This window comes from Sardina pilchardus, chromosome 3 (assembly GCF_963854185.1).
Source record: "Sardina pilchardus chromosome 3, fSarPil1.1, whole genome shotgun sequence".
NCBI lineage: Eukaryota > Metazoa > Chordata > Actinopteri > Clupeiformes > Clupeidae > Sardina > Sardina pilchardus.
Window position 1 is genome coordinate 16512211 of NC_084996.1, and position 21898 is coordinate 16534108.

General features: G+C 42.8%; 2 protein-coding genes across 3 annotated transcripts; one reads left to right on the forward strand and one right to left on the reverse strand.

Annotated features, from left to right (window-relative positions):
- Window positions 1–7300: 7300 nt before the first annotated feature.
- Window positions 7301–10265, reverse strand: LOC134076867 (olfactomedin-4-like). 2 transcript variants are annotated; one of them, XM_062532137.1, is made up of 5 exons: window positions 10098–10265; window positions 9726–9848; window positions 8940–9158; window positions 8230–8383; window positions 7301–8146 (listed from the first exon to the last, which is right to left on the reverse strand). In XM_062532137.1, the coding sequence occupies exons 1-5, from the start codon at window positions 10155–10157 to the stop codon at window positions 7317–7319; spliced, it is 1386 nt and encodes a 461-aa protein (XP_062388121.1). In that variant the 5' UTR covers window positions 10158–10265; the 3' UTR covers window positions 7301–7316. The 2 variants fall into 2 exon arrangements, with proteins under 2 accessions (XP_062388121.1, XP_062388122.1); XM_062532138.1 differs by having other exon boundaries at window positions 10064–10201.
- A 1419-nt stretch (window positions 10266–11684) lies between these two features.
- gaa (alpha glucosidase) lies at window positions 11685–21845 on the forward strand. The gene is made up of 19 exons (XM_062532136.1): window positions 11685–12872; window positions 13086–13237; window positions 13433–13598; window positions 14111–14207; window positions 14454–14573; window positions 14781–14899; window positions 15000–15131; window positions 15557–15667; window positions 15760–15873; window positions 16639–16723; window positions 16815–16932; window positions 17075–17208; window positions 17478–17629; window positions 18529–18677; window positions 19421–19562; window positions 19890–19988; window positions 20250–20414; window positions 20759–20911; window positions 21363–21845. The coding sequence occupies exons 1-19, from the start codon at window positions 12327–12329 to the stop codon at window positions 21426–21428; spliced, it is 2820 nt and encodes a 939-aa protein (XP_062388120.1). The 5' UTR covers window positions 11685–12326; the 3' UTR covers window positions 21429–21845.
- The last annotated feature ends 53 nt before the right edge of the window (window positions 21846–21898 follow it).

Genomic DNA, 21898 nt, shown 5'->3' on the forward strand with positions numbered 1-21898 from the left:
ACGTTGTGATTCACCATTGTTGAGGCTTTAAATAAACAGACAACTTCAGAACTGCACAGTGAAAAGTCATAGGCCTATTAGGCTTTTCACCATTTTAAGCAACAGATTAAAATAATGTTTCCAAAGTACTAATATAGGCTACAACCAGAGATAGCCTAAGCAAAAAAGTGCCAAATTCAAGCATGTATTTTATTTTTAAACCGCAACTGTTTGCTTTGTGAAATTTGAATACGGCTTCGCTTCAATCTCATTCATATCGTCAGTCCCTCACTCTGTTTCAAGTTAACATTGCCATTTGATTTCTATAGTCACAGTAGGCTAAATGCAATTAGCCTAAATGAAAATAAAAACTTGACCTGCAGGTTCGTCTCTATGGCAAAATTAACTGATTTTATCGCGCATGTGCGAGCAATTATGAATGATTGCGAGTTATGGATTAGCCTATGATTTTTGTGCCGCGATCACACCCAATTAAAGTTAACACGCAACTTCAAATATCAGTGCTGGACCAAATGCTTCAGACATGTAAGAAATAAACAGTTTGTCATCTATATTATCAGGTTTTATTAAGTCGATATGACCAAAATAGGCTAAGCCTAATAAGGTTTTGTGAGCTAGCATTTCACCGTATCATGGTCTCTGCAATGGCTAATCACTCAGCTTTAACAGTCATGCATTTCGACTTTTTTTTGTTGATTATATATGAAAACAGATGTTCATTGTTTAAGCCAGCAGTGTTTAGTGTTATAATATGTTATAGGATTCACGATTGTAACACGATTTTAGCACTGTTACAAGTTACACCCATGACGCACTGTTAGGCATACCGCACTTTTTTATGGCTGCGTCTAGGTTGTAGCCTACAGTTGAATTATTAACAAACTATAACATTTTAAATTCGGTTTCAACTTTCATGGAGTAGAGATGTATGACTCAGCTCTCAAGTCTATCGTCTTTGTGTAAAGCTAGTTTGAACTGAGAAAATAACGTGTTACGATTGTACAAGTTCTCCCCTACTAAAATGTTTCTTGCAGGAAGAGCTTCCCAGTGTTGCTGATGTCGCGTGTAGCTATGGCGACGCCATTCATGACGTTTTCAGTATGTTATATACGTCATAATTGCAGAGCGCTCTACAGGGCTAGGATGATCCATTTACTTATGTAGAGGGTTAAAGCGCTTATTCTAGGTAGGTTACTTTGAAAATGCAGACAGGCAAGAACTTATCCCCAGATTGTCCAGCTGCCCGGCCCCTGCACAGAGGGCGAGTGAAGATCAACAGGAGCATCTTGGTTCATCGCGATGTCATTGCCGTCATTGAGAACTTGAGTGATGGGTATGCTAGGTTGTTTGTCTGTCTGCATAATTCACCTTTTGTTAATATGGCTTTTCTTGTCAGACTTACTAACTGCTATTAATAACTAAACTGGTAGAATAATAATTTCATATCACCCAGTGGTTCCCAAATTTGACCTGTAATTGGTTGTTTCTTGTTCTGTGTTTTCACCCGTGAAGCTGCTTCACTCTTGTTGTATGTACAGTAGTCCTACACCTTGGGAGCCACTGACCACATAGCCCATTTACATTTTTTTTTTCCCATAAAAATTGTAGAAGACAAATGTATTCTTTCATGTCTGTTTTCTAACTAAACGATTCAATGTGTTGTTCTAGAGAATGGGATGTCTTGACAGAGGGCATGCAAGATGTAAGTTGTAGCTGTTTATACATGCATTTATTTACCCTCTGCAGTGCATAGGCTAAACTCGGCTCTAACTGACTTAATTTTTCTGATCCATATTAGATGACAAGACTGACATTTGTAGAAACATGCTTAGGCCTGATTTCTTACTTGTCAAAGTCTACATTCAAGAGGTACTTTGCGATCGTTAAGATGTTGGAGTCCAGTGAACTTCACACTGACGATTCCTATGACTCTCAGAAGCCACCAGAGGCTCCTGTGTCACCTCTGGCCTCATGTAATAAGTAAGTGATGCAGTTTGAACAATTCTTGAACTGATGCAACAATACAGAACAAAGTGCTTTACAGCTATTTGTTTTTATTCACATGATTAACTTCCCCTGCTTTTACAGGTCTCCTTTGGACACACCCTATAACCACTTCATCCTTGCTCAAATTATTGAAGAGGTGAAATTGTCCCTTTTTATGGCTATTAAAAGGATCACTTCAAGCAAAGATTCAACTCAGTCTAGTAAAGGGACGATGCTAGAAAAGGAAACGGTAAAGGCAATCTATGAAAGGTTAGACACATTGAACATTTTAGGCAATGTCCAAAACCATGAAGAAGTGGTGCTAGATTCAGAAGCAAGAGTCATGACTATGCAGGCGGTGATATCGGTCTTAAATCTCATTGAGAGCTCCAATCTCAACAAGGAGCAGGCAGGAGAGATATCCAAAGTCTTTCATGACTTTGCTGCAAAGATCAAAATATTGGCCTCTCCAAAGACCTCAAAACAAAACTGTTCACTCGGTTCTCCTGCCAGCTGCCCTTTAGAAAGGGAGCTGTACTTGCAGCTTTCCCGGGACTTTCCTGTTAAAGCTTCCCAGGCCGTCCTTGCGATGCTTCTCAGAGGTGAAAACAACTCAGAAGCAGTGGAGGACAGGACCTGCCACTCAAACTCCTTGCCGTCGACTACACCAAAGCATCGACCTGATTTATCCTACATTGTGACTATTGATTCTATCGTATTCAACATAGTCATTACCATTCTTGCGAGCCTTGCTTTAATTCCTGGATTCAACGAAGAGATGATTTTGTCTTCTGCCACGGACATGTTCCATAAGATTCTAAATGAGGTCAAGCAGTTCATGACTTTATCAAAGACCTCTGTAGGGAAAAGCAAAACAGATATGGCAAGTCCACAGTCATCCCAACATTCCTCAGAAGATGATGTCACTACTATGTACACTAAAAAGGTTGTCCTCAAGATTTACCATGCATACCTGTCTAATTGGTCGAAAGTGGAACAGCACAAGACTGCACCAGGAAAGGAGTCAGAGGTTTCTGTTATTGACCATGTGATGATCCAGCTCAATAAGCTTGCTGACACTGGAAGATCATCTTCACAACAGCCTTTCCAGTGGTCTCCACAAAGTTTAGCTCTACCTAACCTTGCTGGTTCTAATGAAAGCACCAAGAAAGAGTTAAGCCCAGATTTTCAGAGAATGGCTCACAGAATGGTTACCGAAGTGTTGTCTGAGTTGGATACCTTCAGAGAGGAGGCATCCATAGGTCATGTTGATTATTTTGCTGCTGAGATTGTGGATGCAGTGATGGAATGTCTACAAGATCTCTCACATATTATTGAAACTGTGAATTCTGCCTATGCTCATCACATCTATCAGACCATTGAGAGCAAGATTAGCGATTTCATTCTGAAACAAGGAAAGGATGCATATGCCCAGAAAACAACGGCGCCTGATCTATATCTCAAAGAACATACACCACAAGGAGTTGCTTCTTCATCACTTGCTTCAGTGGAAAAATTACACCCATTTGAATGTAACAGTGAAGCTACACGGCTACACGGTACTGATGTCATCTCTTACACCGAAGAGGTCATAAGAGGGGTGGTAGCTCTCTTTGTTGTTGAGGAAATCAAAACATTAAGATCAACATGGGCGGATCGAATTTTCACACCTTCAGAGATTGAAGAGGCCATAACTAGAATTCTCGCCCAAATTGAAGACCCGCGAGATGCAAACAGAATGCAGGGCTATATAAGGAGCAGTACTTCGTTGTCAACGCTCGGCCTGTCGAGTATGAAGACACCTACAAGTGAGGAGTTTGAACTTAAAGCCATCCGTGCCGTGAGCGATGTTCTTGGTGAGAGAGACAGGGCTGTCTCTGCAGAATCTGGCCAAACCTCTAATTTACCACCAACTATTGAACACCATGTCTCTGGTATTGCGAAATCTGCAATCCGTCTCCTGCAGAAAATGCAGACATACCAAGGGGGCTATGCCAAGAATACTTCACATTATTCTTGTATGTTTCAAACTGTGCAAGATAAAGTGAAAGATTTTTTCATCTTGAAACAAGGACAGGTGTCCAAAGAGGAAAGCCACACAAAGCTTGGAAATCAGGTTGAACAACGAGCCGAGGTGCCTTCCTTTTCTGTCAGACCATTACCACACCAAAGCTTGGATGATCTTGATTTGACCAATGAATTTGAAAGTAGACCTGCATCCCCACCAAGAGGTCTAAGTGAGAACCTTCCTCCTGATGAAGTTCACGGTAACAAGATGGATGAGGATGAGGATGCTGGTTCATGTATGAAAGATGTGTTCAAGAAAGTGCTGACTTTGTACATACACGAGGCAACGAAGAAGGAGAAGGAAGATGTACCACCTGTGGATGACGACCTAATTACTGAGTTTGTTAACAGTATCCACTCCCAACTGGAGAGTACACTGAGCTCCAGCTCATCTTCATCGTATTATGTACCTGAAAAAACTCTGTGTGAACAAATTCTTTGTGGGCGTAACTGTCATGCTGAACAGAGTAGCGAAAGTAGCTTGAGTTCTTCAGAGGCCTTTAGTCTGCCGTCAGAGAGCATTAAGAAGCTCTCCAGTGAGGAATTTCAAGTGAAAGCCAATGAACTGGTGAATGAGGTACTTCATGAAAGACTGGAACACTCTTCCCTTGCATCTTCCTCATCTCATTTGACCTCATCTTTGACCTCATCTATGGACCAGATCACTAGTGTTACTATAACAGTCATTGATACACTAAAGACACTCCTGTGTTGCAAACCACCATTTCTAAGAAGAACTGGGACCATGTCAGAAATGAGTTTGGACCAGAGTGAAACCTCAGGCAGTGATGACCTCTCTGGGTATTATGCGGAAAATGAGCAAACTTGTGTGCCATCTTTGTTGAAGGAAGTTCAAGGAAGGATAAAGGAGTTTTTCACTCTATACAAAAAGTCATCGTTCATATCCGTGTCCAGTACTTCGGGAGTGGATGGAGGATCTACCATTACTGGGAGAGCAGAGCCTGGAGCAGGAAGTGATACATCCATATCAAAGCAGAGGTCCTCCAGCAAAAATGCAATGTCTGATGGTAGAGCATGTCAGTTATGTCAGGCCACAACCTTAGACTCTGCCTTAGATACAGCACAGATTGCAGATGAAGTCAAAGCTTTGACACGGTTGGATAGGCTCATGTCTAGTGAGGAAATAGAGACGTTCTCATGTGACCTTGCATATAAGTTGGTCCATCTGCTGAGAACGAACACTTGCCAGGGACTAAGCCTGCCTACTGATCTAGGTCCTCCATTATTGTGTGGAGAAAATGAAGAGACAGACAAAGGTGCTTCTCTTAAGGATCCCTACACACTGGTTGAGGAGTCTGTGAAGTGTTTCTTGCATCAGCTGCTGTTTCCATCATGCCCAAGCAAAGCGATTGGACCAGAGGACTTCATCCAGGGAACACCAAGCTCCAGCTGCTGTATGGCGAAGACTGCATATGAAAGCTGCTCTGGAGACTCTACCTGTTCTTCTCATACTCTGAGTGAAACAGTGGACTTGTTGAGAGACCTAGTGGTGAACCAGGTGATGGAAGCAATTTCATCAGTTGCAGATGGTGAAAACGAAGTTGTCCTGACCACAAGGTCTTCAACTGCCAAGAGCATCCAAGCCGTTGGTTTATCCTCAAAGTATGTGGCGAATCATTCTGTCAAGGATGTCGCCTGCTCCACCAGTTCTTTGGGGTTGATCATTGGCTTACACGCTGATTCGGCAAATAGATTAGGAAAGCCAAAGAGCAATTTAAAGACAGAAGTGAAGATCTGGATCAAACCCAAAATAAAGACTCTGAGGGTCAACAAAAAGGTACAGTGAAGTTACTGCAAAACTATTTTCAACATTTCTGAAAAAATAACAAGAAATGTGTATTTTTTTACTGGCCATTCCATTATGCTGCTATTGTGTCAAGTCAAAATGATCTGTTTGTGATTTCAGTATATATTTAAGAAAAATGCAGTGGGTCCATTGATGTTTGAGGCCAATGCAAGCGCAAGCAAGCTGCAAGGAAATTACATGCAGAAGGGGACAACAGGTAAGGTCTCAGTCAACTAAATACTTTGTTCCACGGAGTAGAGAATGCACAGTGCCATACTGACAGATATATGGCACCATACTTATGGTACTTGGTATGGTGCCAATCTATTTCCATTGCAAACATTCCAGACTGTATATGGAATATAGATTGTATTATATTGAAATTAAAGAAATTAGATCTTTGCTCATGTCAGAGACAGCTCAATAAGTTGTGTGGCTATACGGAGACAGTGATTAATTGTAAATTAATTCATTGAATTGATTAATTGTTTCCAGTTTAGAGAAATATCAATCGGTTTCCATAAACATAATAGGGTTGTCTTCAACTAAGAATATTGCTTACACCTATGCCTCAACGGCTCACGAATTTAAATGAAGAAAAAAACCAAACATCTTTTCACCTGCAGGTGTGTCATACTTTTCAGGAAAAGGAAAACCTCTGATAGCAGCCTCTTGAGATTCTGATAATGAGTTTCACGTCTATAGTCTGTAATTCTGTTGTGTATTATTTTCCATAAACATTGGCAAGCTTTCATTTTGAAACACTTCCTGCTCCATTGTAGGTCAGAGCAGCGAGGCACAAACCTCCACATCCCAGACAAAAAAGGGCTCTGAGGAGAAAGCCAAGAAACGGAACATTTTTGCCAGATTCTTTTCATCCATCTCCAAGTCTGTACGGAAATGCTTTAAAAAGTGCATTTAAAAAGAACCTAATTTTTCATTTTCTATTTAATTTTATTACATTTTATTTATTACTTTATTATTATTATTATTATTATTATTATTATTTTAACATTTAATAAAACAAATAAACCATGATATGCTTTTGATGTTTTTTTTTAATGAAATGCAGCACAGATGCATTATACAAAATGACCGCATGGGGGCGCCATTTCACACCCTCAGTCTCTCCTCCCAAAATCAAGTGACAATATAGCTGCAAGTAGCACATTATTAGAAATTCTGCCTAGACTACAATGGCAAGTTCCATTGCAAGTTAGTTCTGGGGTAGCAAGAATTTAAGTTTGCCGTCTTAACGTGCCAAAGATTGAAGATCACACTCACTCGAAGTTCGTTGAGCAAAATGTTTGCATTTCAGACTTCTTCATCCCTAAAGCTGAACATTTGAGAGCCAATCATTACATAGCAAATTTACTTCAATAAAATAATTCAGGCTTAACCATGTTGTCTCAGTAGACTGTCTCATATGACCCAGTACACTGTCATGAATTTAATTTTATTCAAAAATCACATCGTATGTGATGGCATACGCATCACTATAAACATACAACTTGTGGTCAGAAGGGTTATAGTTGAGAGACTGTATGTTAGTATGCATCTTCTTAAAGCGCATGCTCAAATTGTAGCTCTCCATGCCACTCTTTGTATCAAAGGAGTAGAAGATCTCCTCTGTATCCTTGTCAACATACCGCGTGGCGTAAAGAACACCACACATCATGAAGGTGTTGGTGGCTGTGCGCTTGTGAAGGGAGGTCTTTATGGTGCGGCCAAGCCTTGGGACATCGCCAGGCTCCACTTCACTGATCATCACATTGCCGTAGTTCTCTGCCGAGGTGTAGGCCACCCACACACCGGACTCATCTGTGATAAAGTCTAAGTCAGTATAGACGTAGCAGGCCCCCAGGTGGCAGAAGGGGAACTTGTTGTTGATCGCAGAGTCTTGGGGAAGGGGTGCCGTGGTGATCGCTCGCGACGTCAAGTTGAAACGGCAGACAGAGGGGTTATTGTAGCAGCCGTAGTACAGCGCATCTCCATACATCACCACATTGGGGCCTTGGATGGTGTTGGTGGTGGGGTTGCCAGAAGCGATAGAAACATCCTTCGGACCTGCCCCTGCAATCAGAGAACTGAGGCTGGTGTACTGACGGACATAGTTAGCGTAGACGTTACTGCTCGTCAGTGGTATCAGCCAGTACCAGTTCTCCTTTCCGGCTGCAGGCCGCGGGTCTCGGCCCCAGGATCCATAGGTATAAGAGGTACCATACTGGGTGACCGTGTATGTTCTGGGCCCTTCCACCCTCACAGGGTTACCCTGAGGGCAGCTTCCTGCACAGAAGCGGAATGATTTAATCAGTCACAGAAAAAAACAAAGCCTCAAATTTAAAGTGTTACCTGGCAGGTAGTCTTACCTGGGGTAGGTGTAGGAGGTGGTGGTGTGGCCCTAAGCTCCTCCTGGCACTGTGCCACACTCCTCTTCAAACGTTTATTCTCCTCCAGTTTCTGAACAATTTGCATGTGGTCAAATTTCTCCAGCTGCTTCAGCTCAGTTTGTACTTGAAGCATCTAAATGTTTTTATATAAAAAAAAAGTTCAGCTTCTCAAGAAAAAACAAAATGTGTTGTAGTGGTTTTCCATCTGCACTTTCAAGGAATATCCAGAAAGGAAGAGGTAAATTTGTAATATCTGAAATGTTGTCTGTAAAAAGTCTTCAGGAATTCACAATTATTATGTTATTTTTAACATAGGGTCACAGTGTCAATTTATCTAATTATGGTTACTTAATCTCTCTAACAAATTGCTTAAAAGTAAATTGCATAATTACCGTAATGAAATTCCTAAAACATGAATGGAATCCATTGTATGAGCAAAAGCATTATTTCTCTAAGTGACATTTTGTATTTAAACCCCGCCCGTCTGTCTTGATACACGTTGAGGGGTACGGTCACAAATATGTGATTAGAATTTTCGGTGAACTGAGAGTTCCGCATTATGATGAGACAATTACCCTCCGAGATTTTCCCCACAGAATGTATACAGAACACTAAAACTATAGATTGTTTGCATTGAATTCTAGAAGGAACTTGGAAAATAATTCACTCCTCAACAGGTTAAAACTCACAGTGGCGTTGACTTTTGTGCTGAGGCTTTGGTGCGTGTCGTGTGTTCTGTTGAGTTTGTTGATGAGCTGTAGGATCTCGGCCAACTCCAGCTCAATAATCCGTAGAGACACGGCTCCATACAGGCCGCCATCGTCCTCCCTCTCCAGCGCTGACATATCCTCCTGCAGCTGCAGCAGACGCTGCCGCAAGCCCAGACGCAAAGCACCTTCCTCTGACATCTACAAATAAAGATATGAAATGGTTGTCATGTCGTGTCATGTTTTTACACATTAGTTAGGCGGAGGACAGGCAAATACAAATTCACACAAATGCAGATGAAAGAAAGAACAGCTATCCTTGTATCTTGTAACAGAAAGAGAGCGCTTGGATTTGAAATGCTGACATATGACAGGGGTAGCAGATAGCCACAAACACAGCTATTGTTGATGGAAAACTAAAATATGCTAAGACTTCTCGAGTAAATGAGAAATTGCCAAAAATCTATTCTCCAAAACAATTCTGTATTATGTATATCTGTACTGTACGTGTGTGTGTGTGTGTGTGTGTGTGTGTGTGTGTGTGTGCTGTCTTTAGTCCTCATAGCATTTACTTATTTGATGAATAATCTATGCTGTTACTCTCTTTGTTCTGAAATTTAGGACAGTATTCAGTTGGAGGAGCTGTGGTGAACGTAGCTCTCTCCAGCAGCCACATTTCCTTGTCCACTGATCCCATTTCTCACACTTCATTTTTAACTGTCCTATCTGAACAAAAATGAACTTTAAAAAGACACTAGGCCTATGTACCTTTGCAGACTGCATTTTCTGATTGCAATCCACAGCAGATGTCTCGATACCCATCAGCTTATCTTTAGGGAAGGGGTTCTCAGCATTAGTCAGCTCACAAGAGCACTCAGTGGCACCTGCACTCTGCAAAAGCAAAAATACAGAAAAAGTTCTGAAACACAGAACACATAGGCCTATACTGAAGAAGCAAACAGTATGAATTATGACTGCAAAACACCCAAAAACATCAAAAGTCACAGAAAAAGACTATTTGACATCTAGAATTAACGTTTCTCTTCCTTGTAACTTGTTCATTTTTTACTGGTCACAGAAGGAGTTCTCTTTTTTACTTACTGTACTTTTCTTTTTAAATTATAGTTCAGCATGTAATACCTGCATGAGGAGGATGAATAAGACCCCAACTGTCCTCCACATATACTCCAGTAAAGACATTGTGTTCCCGATGAGAGATGAAGAGAGAAGTGGACTAGACCTCTTCAGGACGCAGAACAAACAAACTGTCTCTTCTCATGGAAATGTTTTTTGAAAATTCACACATAGAAGAGGCTGGTCTTTGACGACATGTTGAAATGCAAATGTCTGAATTGGAGAAGTGAAGTTGTTGTGAAATGTTAATTGTCAGCAAAGAGGTACAAGATGGTTTGGATATGTCAACCACAAATGTGCTTACACATATGAAACTATCGCTGGAAACATTTTCTTTTCCCCTTTCCCTTTTCCCAATATCCTTTTTACACATACGCGGAGTGTTTGTTCTCATTTCATAACCCCAATATGTTGTGTAAGGCCTTTAAGAGGCACACAATGTGGCGTGGTACACGTGGCAGTGTCCTTGGCTTCACCTCGGGCATTCCCATGTGTTAACCCTGTTTATTTCAAAGTCTGACTTGATGATTTTAAGGGTCTAGGCCAGGGTGCGCCATGCACACACCATCCGTTTCAACACAACACCTACTAGAAATGGATTCCAACAGGTTGTTGACAAAGAAGACGTTTGCTTTCACAACTACCACGTGTTTGCAAGAAATAGCTATGCTGGTTCTCTTGTGGTTAGATCTTTTGATTATTTTGGTCAGCTGATTCAAAGCAGTGTTAACTAATGCAATTGACGTTGGTCTATGCAACTGCAGACCCAAAGCGTTTTTTCTTTAATCGATTTGCACTGAAAATTTTCATCTGTATTTGATCATATAGTAAGACTCAAAGTTTTGTGATTAGTGTTAGGTCTTTGAATACAAGCTAAATAAATAAACTTAGGCTATATGTAAAAGTACATCTAAATGTATTTATGTCCTGTTCCCACAGCCTACCTATCAAGGCAGCTTCCCCTTACATCATACTTAACCTATGCTAAAGATCATGTGACTCATCTGAGGAAGATACATTTATTTGGTTTTGCGTAATTATCTGAAATAAACTTCAGGATGAAAATTTAATGGGCAAACAAATACTCCCTCTAGTGTATATTCTTCAGACAAACATAACTGCATTATGGTTTATAAGGTAAACCATAAGTGAAACTGGAGGTAGGGCTACTAATGTTGAGAGAGAGGAAGGATATGCTCCCATCTCTCTCCTACACACAAACGCACAGGCAAAGTGCATTGGTATAAAATAGCTCACTATAGGATTGGTGATTCATAGCCTTTGGCTTTCTTCAGAACAAAGAAAGCTAAAACACTGTTAGAAAATTCAGCAAATTTCAATCAATCAATCCTCCTCACAAAACGGTGCTTATAGCACTGGGTTATACCATCTATAAATACAGCACTTGTATCAAAATCAAATCAAGATGTCTAGACTAGAGCACGGACCGTCTCATCTTTACCCGAAAACCGATTTGTGCTCCTGCGCACAGCGCAGACCATTTTATTTTGGTCCTTCCTGGCGTGCCGTAGACGGGTGTACTTACTTTGTTTTGTCACCTGCTGTTCCACAGTTGGAGTGACAAGTAATACGTGAGCCTACACACAAAAGCTTTCACGTTCTTGAATAGACCTCTGAAGTTCGCCTACAAAAAGGATCCAAAGCTACCATCTTTGCCCATATTAGGAGATCCCGGAGTTAATTGAAGCTAACTGCCTATGTCAAGTTGCATGGTAAGTTAGCTCTGGGGTAGCAAAGATCAGAGTGTGCCGTCTTCACCTACCGAAGATCACAGTACCCACTGGACGGCAGTAGACAAAACTGTGTAGTGAAAAACGTCTGCATTTCCAATGTCATCATCCCCGTGAGAGTTTAACAGGTGCGATAATTGAAAATCCCCATGTCATTTTCCCATAGAAAAAATATCAAGATACCAGATCTCCTTATTTGGGCAAAGATGGTGGCTTTTTTTGTAGGCGAACTTCAGAGGTCTATAATTTTTTCTTTCTAATCATTAATGGACCCTGTGGATCATGATGCGCAATGGAATAGTAACTATTGTAGCCTATGTGATACGAGATTGCGAAGGCTCACCATACCTTATCATCGTACGTTAGGCTACTACTGCATCACCATTCAATAAGGTCTTAGCAGTCAATACATTGGCGTAACTTTATACCATTCACATTCCACGTACGCCACAAGCGAGGCCCTATCGCAAAGATTATCTTGCCAATGACGCACTTACATATTTGCCACATAAAATATTTCTGGTTATCTCTGTCTGTGCTGTTGACAATTATGACATGGAGTCACTTGTCATATTACCGACCCTTGCATCTAAGGACTCATTCACACATCGAGGGAGAATCAATTGCAGTAAAAGTTACACGACTGTCGCCGAGTCGGCGTCTCTTGGTTGTGGACAATCTTAACAGATCCCGCTCAATTTCTAGAGTCTCTTGGGCAGCCGGGAGCCATTGTGAGTACAATGTGCCCACAGAACGACGTTTCGACTGTGCTCGGGGCCGAGCTTTAAGTAGGGCCGAGTGTGAGGACAGAGGCTGCTGTTATGTGCCTCTCCGTGCAGACCTGTCTGGTGGACCTCCGTGGTGTTTCTATCCCCCTTCTTACCCTGGCTACAAGATGGGCTCCTTTGTCCCAACCTCGAAGGGCAGAGCCGCACACTTGACCCGCTCCAAACCCTCCTACCTCCCCAGAGACATCCCAACTCTTCAGCTGGAAGTGGCAGGAGAAACAGCCGGTCGATTGCATCTCACTGTGAGTCAGTGGATAGAGAAAAGAAAATGTTGTTGTTATCCATTTAACTCAACACCTGTACCTGCATATCATGGAAAAAATCCAAAAGCCAATCTCTACCAGTCTCCCAGTCTAATTTACTGAAATAACTTCAGGGAGATTAAGAGATCAAGAATCAGATCAAGAAGTGATGATCTCCCTGTTGTAGTTATGGTACACTTTTCTCACACACAGCTAAGGGACCCCTCTTCTCCTCGGTATGAAGTTCCTTTGTCCCCTCCACCTCCTGAACCACCCTCTGGAATTCAGAACCCATTGTATGCCATAGAGTTCCACTCTGAGCCTTTTGGATTTGTAGTGTATCGTAAATCCAATGGACGAGTTCTGTAAGTCAGCACTAACATTTTCCAAACACTACAAATTGTTGTTTACATAATTTACTTCAAATCACATTGGAATCAAATAATGCCGTAATAGTACTTGCTTTTTCAGCAAACATGACCCTTAGCATCTCTCTCTATCAATTTGTGTGTTGGGGATGGGGCACTGGATATTCCTGCCTTCATTTGGGTACATCTCAGTCTGAACACCACGGTTGCGCCGCTCCTCTTCGCTGACCAGTACTTGCAGATGTCCACCTCCCTGCCCTCCCACCTCATCTCTGGGCTTGGGGAGCACTACTCCCCCCTCACGCTTGACCTCAACTGGACCTCAGTCACCCTGTGGAACAGAGACATGGCTCCGCATGTGAGTCCAGCAGACTGTTACTTCACACTTGTACTGTATATTATTCATTCACCTGCCTGGTCTCACCTTCCATATGTTTTTAATGTGTTTCAAAATGCCACTTCACATGAAGCAATTTCTTTGTTGAATGATTGAAGGCTTTGACTATTATGTGCATATCTGTGCTTTATGTTTACAGTAATGTCCTGCATATAAGCCGCATTGTGTATAAGCATTGTGTATAAGGACAGTGTTTTAAGCAAGTTAAAAGAAACAAAACCATATTAACACCATATTAACTTAATTTTGCAAAATCGATGTATAAGCCGCGGCTAATAGTTGGGAAATTACGGGTATCTGTACATGCACATACTTTAAATCCAAATGGTTCCCAGATACATCAGACTTTCTCATACATTATGATATGAAAAAACAAGTGTCTGTGTCATGTCATAGCTCTGATGCTGGATATTATTTGGTGCTGTACACGAAGTAGTTTAAAATGGCCTGTGCATCTGTCTTTTTTTCATCAGAGCGATGCCAATCTGTATGGTTCCCACCCTTTTTACCTGGTCCAGGAGTGTGATGGTCTGGCCCATGGAGTTTTTCTACTCAACAGCAATGCCATGGGTAGGCCTGGGGTTGTCTCTGTCTTATGAACATGACAGGCTGGGACTGTCGTTGTTCATAAGTCAGCTGAAATAGTATCACTTTAATTTTTCATCAGCACTGCATTTTATTCAGTTTGTTGATCTTGTCATCTCATAGCGTTAGAGACTGCTATGGTACTTGTAACCATAACCATACCAGAGACCGCTATTGTACTTGTAACCATAACCACACCATCTCTTGTTGTTGCCTACTCTGTGGGAGTAGAGGTGGTACTGCAGCCCATGCCTGCGCTCACATGGGTGTCAGTTGGAGGAATTCTGGACTTTTACATATTTCTTGGGCCAGACCCACAGAGTGTGGTCCGCCAGTACCAGGAAGTTATCGGTGAGTCACTGTCTCACTCCCGGCACGATAAATCATGTTGCCTAATATTGATTTTTTAATTATTATTATTATGAGAGAGCCTTTTTAGAGCTTAAACTCAGTAGTCGGCTTTCCGCTGGCTTTTTGTGAGCCCGATCTAACACAATACATTTGAAGAAAGGAAGTACATTTTAGGTGCCGCTTTTGTATCTCTTGTATTCTCCACAGGCTATCCCATGATGCCTCCCTACTGGGCGCTGGGATTTCATCTGTGCCGCTGGGGCTACCGCTCCACCAACGAGACACGATCCATAGCGCGGCGAATGCGTGAGGCCAAGTTCCCACTGGTGAACAGAGACATAGATGTTGCTTTCACACAGCTTGCTGTTTTTTTTTTTTACGGAAGTGGTTCCCCAACCGACTTCCATGTGCGCTTCTGTACCGCAGGATGTGCAGTGGAATGACCTGGATTATGCAGACAAGCGCCGGGTCTTCACCTTTGACCCAGTGAGGTTTGGAGACCTGCCAGAGATGGTGCAGGAGTTCCATCAGGAAGGCATGAGATATGTCCTCATTCTGGCAAGTGATGAGCCATGTCTGGCTTTGTTTTGTTATTTCTGTAATAACAATATGAGACAAAGGACTGTCCTTAAGACAGTGTCTCAAGTGGCTGTTCAGCTCTTCAGCTTGCCAAAAATTATTGTCAACATTAAAAATGCAGACTAGTGCCCCTATGTTGCAACACACACTTTGACCACAAGAGGGCAGTAAACTTGTTGCTGAGATACCGGTATGGCCTTGGTCCCGTACCTTGGTCTCCTCTCCATACACTATTATTGAAAGTCAGAGATAAACATAGTATGGTCTATGGACAGGATAGCTCAGCATGAAAGGAAATCAATGCTACCCCTGATATGAAACAGGTTGAGTCAAGACAATTTCACTAAGAATTCAGTTGAAAGATGTTTCTGTTGGACCAAGTTTAAATGTGTCTACCCCCATAGGATCCAGGGATTAGCAGCACAAGCCAGCCAGAATCTTACTGGCCGTACGATGAAGGCTTGCGCCGGGGGGTCTTCATCAGGAACGCCACAGGACAAACGCTCATTGGGAAGGCAAGAGTTCTGATTCACCTCAGTTCACCTAAAAACAAGCACAACTACTCTGGTTTAACGAATGGCGTATGTGTGTTTGTGTGTGTGTAAAGGTCTGGCCTGGTCCAACTGCTTTCCCTGACTTCACCAACCCAGAGACTGTGCGATGGTGGGAGGAATGCATCCGAGACTTCCATGCCAAAGTGCCTGTAGATGGCTTGTGGATTGTGAGTTCACATGCACAGTACTGTGTAAAAGTTTTAGACACCCATTAGACACACACACACACACACACACACACACACACACACACACACATGCGCACACACACACACACACACCCATCTTGAATTTCCCCTTGGGGATCAATAAAGTGTCTGTCTGTCTTTCTGTTTGTCTGTCTGTCGGTCTCTCTGTCTGTCTGTCTGTCTGTCTGTCTGTCTGTCTGTCGTTTTAGCAATGTTATGATGACAATATATTTGTCATGGTCATGGCAGGGTTAGACATGTCCATCAGTGGTCTGGGTGGGAAACGACAGCCGTCAAGAGCGTCCCCCTTTGATGACATTATAACACTGCTAAAACAACAGATCGAATGGCAGCTTGAGACTGAAGATTGACTGGTATCAGAACAAAAGCTACATTTTATGTGTATTTAAATACTGTGTACATATTTCCTGTGTTCTCTAGTCATATTCTCATTAAGAGTGAGACTGAGAAATCAACATATGGTCCTAATGGGATTACTGAAGCAAAACATGTAAGGTGTCTAAGACTTTTGCACAGTACTGTATAATCTATTGCTGTTGGTAACCACCAGTGTCAAAAAAATGAATCACCATTTTTAAGGGTACATTCTGTTCATGTCAAGAATTTCCCCGTCATCGGGGGCTGCATGAATGGGATGATCATAGTGATGTATAAAGACTATGATGTTATGTAAGTACATAATAGAGTGATTCAGTTGCAGTGACTCACCTCTTTTTTTTCAAGGACATGAACGAACCAGCGAGTTTTATCCATGGCTCTGTGGATGGGTGTCCAGACACTGATTTAGAAAAGCCACCATACATCCCAAGTGAGTACACTCCTTCCCTCTCTCCCTCCTCCTTCCCTGCTACATATACTGGATATCTAACTCTGAATTTCTCCTGCTGTTGTTTCTGCAGATATGATAGGCGGTCAGCTTAATTTTGGCACCCTGTGCATGTCTGGCCAGCAGAATTTGTCCACCCATTACAACCTGCACAACCTGTATGGTCTCACTGAGGCCATGGCCACCTACAGGTGTGTCAGACTAGTTACTTACATACATGTACAGTATATCTCAAAGACTTCTGTTTCAGTCTTAGAAAACTGTGTAGTATTGGATGCTCCTCCTTTCGTTACATTGTGGTTGTATCTGAATGCTTTGCTGTGCCCTTATCAGTGCCCTCCTGAAGGTCAGGAGGTCGCGACCCTTTGTGCTGTCCCGCTCGTCCTTCCCTGGGTTGGGCCGTTTCTCTGGACACTGGACAGGAGACGTCAGGAGTGACTGGGAGCAGCTGCGTTACTCTGTCCCTGGTGAGACACATGCAGGGCTCCTTATCTTTTACTGTATTTGCCCAGACATGGGGTCAGTCTTAGCGGTAAAGTTTTTTATCAATGAAGATTTCCATTGAAGTTCTTTTAGTCTAGGACTAGGCTAAATCCATGTGTTTTCCCACTGTGGAGTTTACATACATTTCTTTGCAGCATCCTAAGCCAAATGACATTTATCCAGCACACACTACTAGTAGCAGTTATGGTGACCTGCTTAAAGCTTTTTGAAAATCAAAACTCTTTTGTCCCAGCTGTGCTGCTCTTTGGCATGTTCGGGGTACCACTGGTGGGAGCGGATGTGTGTGGCTTCGGAGGGAACACCAACGAGGAGCTGTGTGTGCGGTGGATGCAGCTCGGGGCCTTCTATCCTTTCATGAGGAATCACAACGACAGGCATAATGCAGTAAGAGGTTCCCCTCAGTGGCCACAGTGTCATGCAGTCAATGCATTTGGCTTCAGCACTAATACAGTAGCTTAACCATCTGTGTTTCTGCATGAATAAATCTCAAAGTTGAAACTTCTCAAATACTGAAGCTGTAAAAAAAAAAAACGTGTATACATTTTCTCATCAAAATGTTTTATTAGAACTTCAAAACATATGCTTAATTAGTTTCCAACATTAAATTCACCAGATCTTCATGATAGTATCGTGAGAGCTTGAAAAGTTGGGTGAGATGTTTGTTGACTGGGAGAGTCGGCGTGACCACAAGCATGTCACTGTTTGATTGAGGTCAAGCAAAGACACTCAAAGCTGTTATGGCTCCTGCTTCATCTAGATCCATTTCCTCTCTGAGCAGGAGATTCAATCTTGGTACCTCCTTAGTTCCTCTCACCTGGGGACCAAAGAGCTTGAAAGAGCTGAAAGAGACTCAAGTGTGAAGGGTTTTCTCTGACACAGGATTTGTTGCAACACCTTTTGTTTGCAAGTGCTCTCAACCACAACTTTTGCTCTTTTTATTTGATTGCATCTCTGTGTATCTTTTCTATCTGCTTCACTTCTCCTGTCCTTACTCGGTTCATCTCACCCCAGCCCTCCTCTGCCCACAGTTCTGACACTCATCACAGTCTTTGAGAGAGTTGCCCTACTATACTGTGAAATGAACACACTCCTTGTCATACACAAACACTTGTGAACTTATGAAATGTGCAGAAGGTGCCTGTTTTTGTTGTTGAATGAATGTCATAGTAACTGATCACCTGTGAGCTCTTTCTAATGAATTATATATGAGAGAAATTCTATCTGGAACATTAACTCACTGTGTGTGTGCGTGCGCGCGTGTGTGTGTGTGTGTGTGTGTGTAGCCTCAAGAGCCGTTTGTGTTCGGTCAGGAGGCGCAGGCAGCCATGCGGAGCGCCCTGTTGCTCAGGTACTCCCTGTTGCCGCTGCTCTACACGCTCTTCCACCGGGCACACGCCTCCGCAGACACCGTCGCCCGACCGCTGTTCTTCGAGTAAGCCTCCAAACATTCACCAATACAATATCCACACACACACACACACACACACACACACACACACACACACACACACACACACACACACACACACACACACACACACAGACTAGATTACCATGCAGCCTACATAAATCATGAACTCCAGTTGTATTCCCATTGTTCTCTGTGACAGTGATGTCCTGCAATAGCTTCCCTTCAAGAGGGAGACATGTTTAATTTCTGAACCTTCTAGACGATTGTGAAATTCAAAACCCTAACTGTTCTTAAATCCCCAAACTTGAGACGTGAGAAGTAAGGAACAAGAGGTCAAGTTTCACCCTCTGGGGAACCACCAGAGAAAGAGGAAGAGAAGACTATGCAAAGAGAAAGTGTGTGAAAGAGTGGAGATGATGAGAGCGAGGTGACAGTCATGAGACACACAGGGTGTCTGTGTGTGTGTGTGTGGGGGGGGGGGGTGAAAGACAGACTAAGAGATGTATTATGATATCTGGAATGGAGCATGGCTGAAGCTCAACGTGTTCATACTTGTGTTATCACTGGCCCAGAAAGCTAAGAGGGAGCATCTTTGTACACTTCAAAACAAATCTATAAAACACTATCAAAACAAAAGGCGTCTTGACGAAAGCTCCAGAACAGGGATGATGTCTTCAGCAAAATGGGAATGTTATAGGAATCAGATCAAAATATACATCGACTCGCATTCCCCCTGAAACTCACATCAATCCCTCTTTCCTCAGGTTTCCCACTGATATCAACAGCCGGACCATTGACCGTCAGTTCCTGTGGGGGAGTTCTCTTCTCATCAGTCCCGTTCTAGAACAGGGGGCTGTGGGGATATCTGCCTACCTCCCACCTGGGACATGGTACTGCCTGCATGATGTAAGAATCCACCCATGACTTTTAAAATGTTTTCATCCATGTATCTGGTGCTCTTGTCCTCACAGTACAGTACATCTCCAATCAATGTGTAGTTTTTGAAGATGTTCCTGTTGCTCCACATCTAATGCATGTGAGCAGAAAATTGTGCAAGTTTCGTGTTTTGTCCATAAGCATCAATGGCTGTCTAGGCACTCACTGCATAAAGTAGTGCTTTGCATAAACTAATGGACCTTCTAAATGTCTGGTACTGTATATCATCAGTGTGCTGGCATGTGTTAATTCCATTGTTGTGATGGTGAAGCCTGCTGCCTTCTTGATGTCTTCTAGGGTCAGCCCTATTGGAGTAAGGGCCAGCACGTTCCACTCTCAGCACCTCTCAACGTGATCAATGTCCATGTGAGAGAGGGCTACATCATTCCTCAGCAGGTAGGTCTGCTCTGATGCTTTTTGTGTTTTTTTTTGTTTTTTTTTGGGGGGGGAGCGGCTGTTTTAAAACTTTACTCCCACAATTACTAATTCAACACTACAATTCATTTCAAGTTTTTTAAGCTGTCATTAAGGACTAGCTGTAAGGGCATATATCATGCGCCAGTGTTGCAGCAGGAAGACTAATACATGTAGTTTCATAAAAATGGCTTTTAATGGCTTGAATGTGGTCCCTGTGCGTTGTGTTTGTGCTTGAAAAAGGAGCCTGCCCTGACCACCACCGCAGCACGTAGTAACCCTTTCCACCTGACTGTGGCGCTGTCTGCTGAGGGCTTGGCCAGGGGCGAGCTGTACTGGGATGATGGTGACAGCTTGGACACGTACGAGAGGGGAGACTACTCCCATATCCTCTTCATGGCAGGAGAGGTGGGACTTGGCCACACTTGTTAGTGTCCTAGTGCTAGGTCTTTTCTACTCACATCATCTTTATTCTAGTAAATATTGCCTCTGAAACTATTGCACGTAAAAAGCAAACGGCAGGTGAATTGTTCCCAAAGTACACAAAGAGCAGCGTGAGTTACTGTTGCAATAAAACGCTGCATGTGATCTTACTCATTTTCCGTGGAACACATTCATCAACGAGGTCACGTCAAGACAAGTTGATCTTGTTTCCTGGTCATGCATGCTCTGTCACCTGACACGTGTGTGTTGGCTGTTCTACGGTTGGGTAATTGCTTTTTCACTCTGTGTTTTTCACACATGCCATGCAGTCTCAGTTGGTGAGTGATCCTTTAAGGACGAATGGGGCCCTGGACGGCCTTATCCTGGGTCAAGTGCGGGTGTTCGGAGTGCCCTCTTCCCCCAACACTGTGAAGGCCAACGGGGAAATCGTGACGGATTTCACATACAACTCTGACACCATGGTAAGCTACAGTATAGACGAGTTTCAAAAAAGGACATTCAAATAGTCTGTCCTGTGTTTCCTTATTCATAATCATAAGTTGTTGTTAAGTAGCTAACGAGGATGACTGCTCATGCTCTGTACAGTATATGGCCACCCAAACACACATAAGCAGCATCCACTGAACACTCGATTACTTTTAGAGCTGTGGTCTTCAGTATCATGATGTGTGACTTACTAACAAAAATAAAACTACTGTAGGTCATGTTACAAGCATCACGCATTTGAGCTGCTAATAATAGCAACAGCATGGTACTATTATAATTCAAGAAAATGTATTGCTAGAGTCCTGGCCTACCACTGACCATATATGTGCATGCAGTACAGTACAGGTGATGGTTTTGAAGCTCGTGTCATTATGGGCATTGTAAGCCATTGCTCCTTCACACTACACATTCTGTATCCCCCCACAGAGCCTGACAGTGCGGTCCTTATCTCTGCCCATGACTGAGGAGTTCACTCTGCAGTGGATGCTGTGATATAATGGACCCTTTTGTCTAATGGACTCCGTGCTCCTGCCCTCAATCTCAATGGACTCTGTGATCAGACACGTTCGGAATGGAATGTGTGTAACAGCACTGTGATTTCATACCATTTGTGGGGCTATTTTTAACTTGAAGTGTATCTCACGTTCCGCACTACAGTAAATACACAGTAAGGCAGGTATTCAGGTGTGGCTGCATGGGCTGCGTTACAGCTGTGCTGCCTGCTCCCCTGCAGCAAGGTCAACATCATGCCTCGTTTATATGAAATGCTGATAAAGCTTTTAATGAGGTTGTCATTGACCTCTTGTAAACTATGGACATTTTCGCTGGTCAGACACGGTCCATTGCAGGGTGAGGCACTGTGCTCTGTGGAAAATCTGTTTGAGCCTCAGTATGCCAAAAGACTGCAAAACATTGTGTAACAGGGTGGTCAGGGCAACCACCCCATATCTATAGCCTGACTA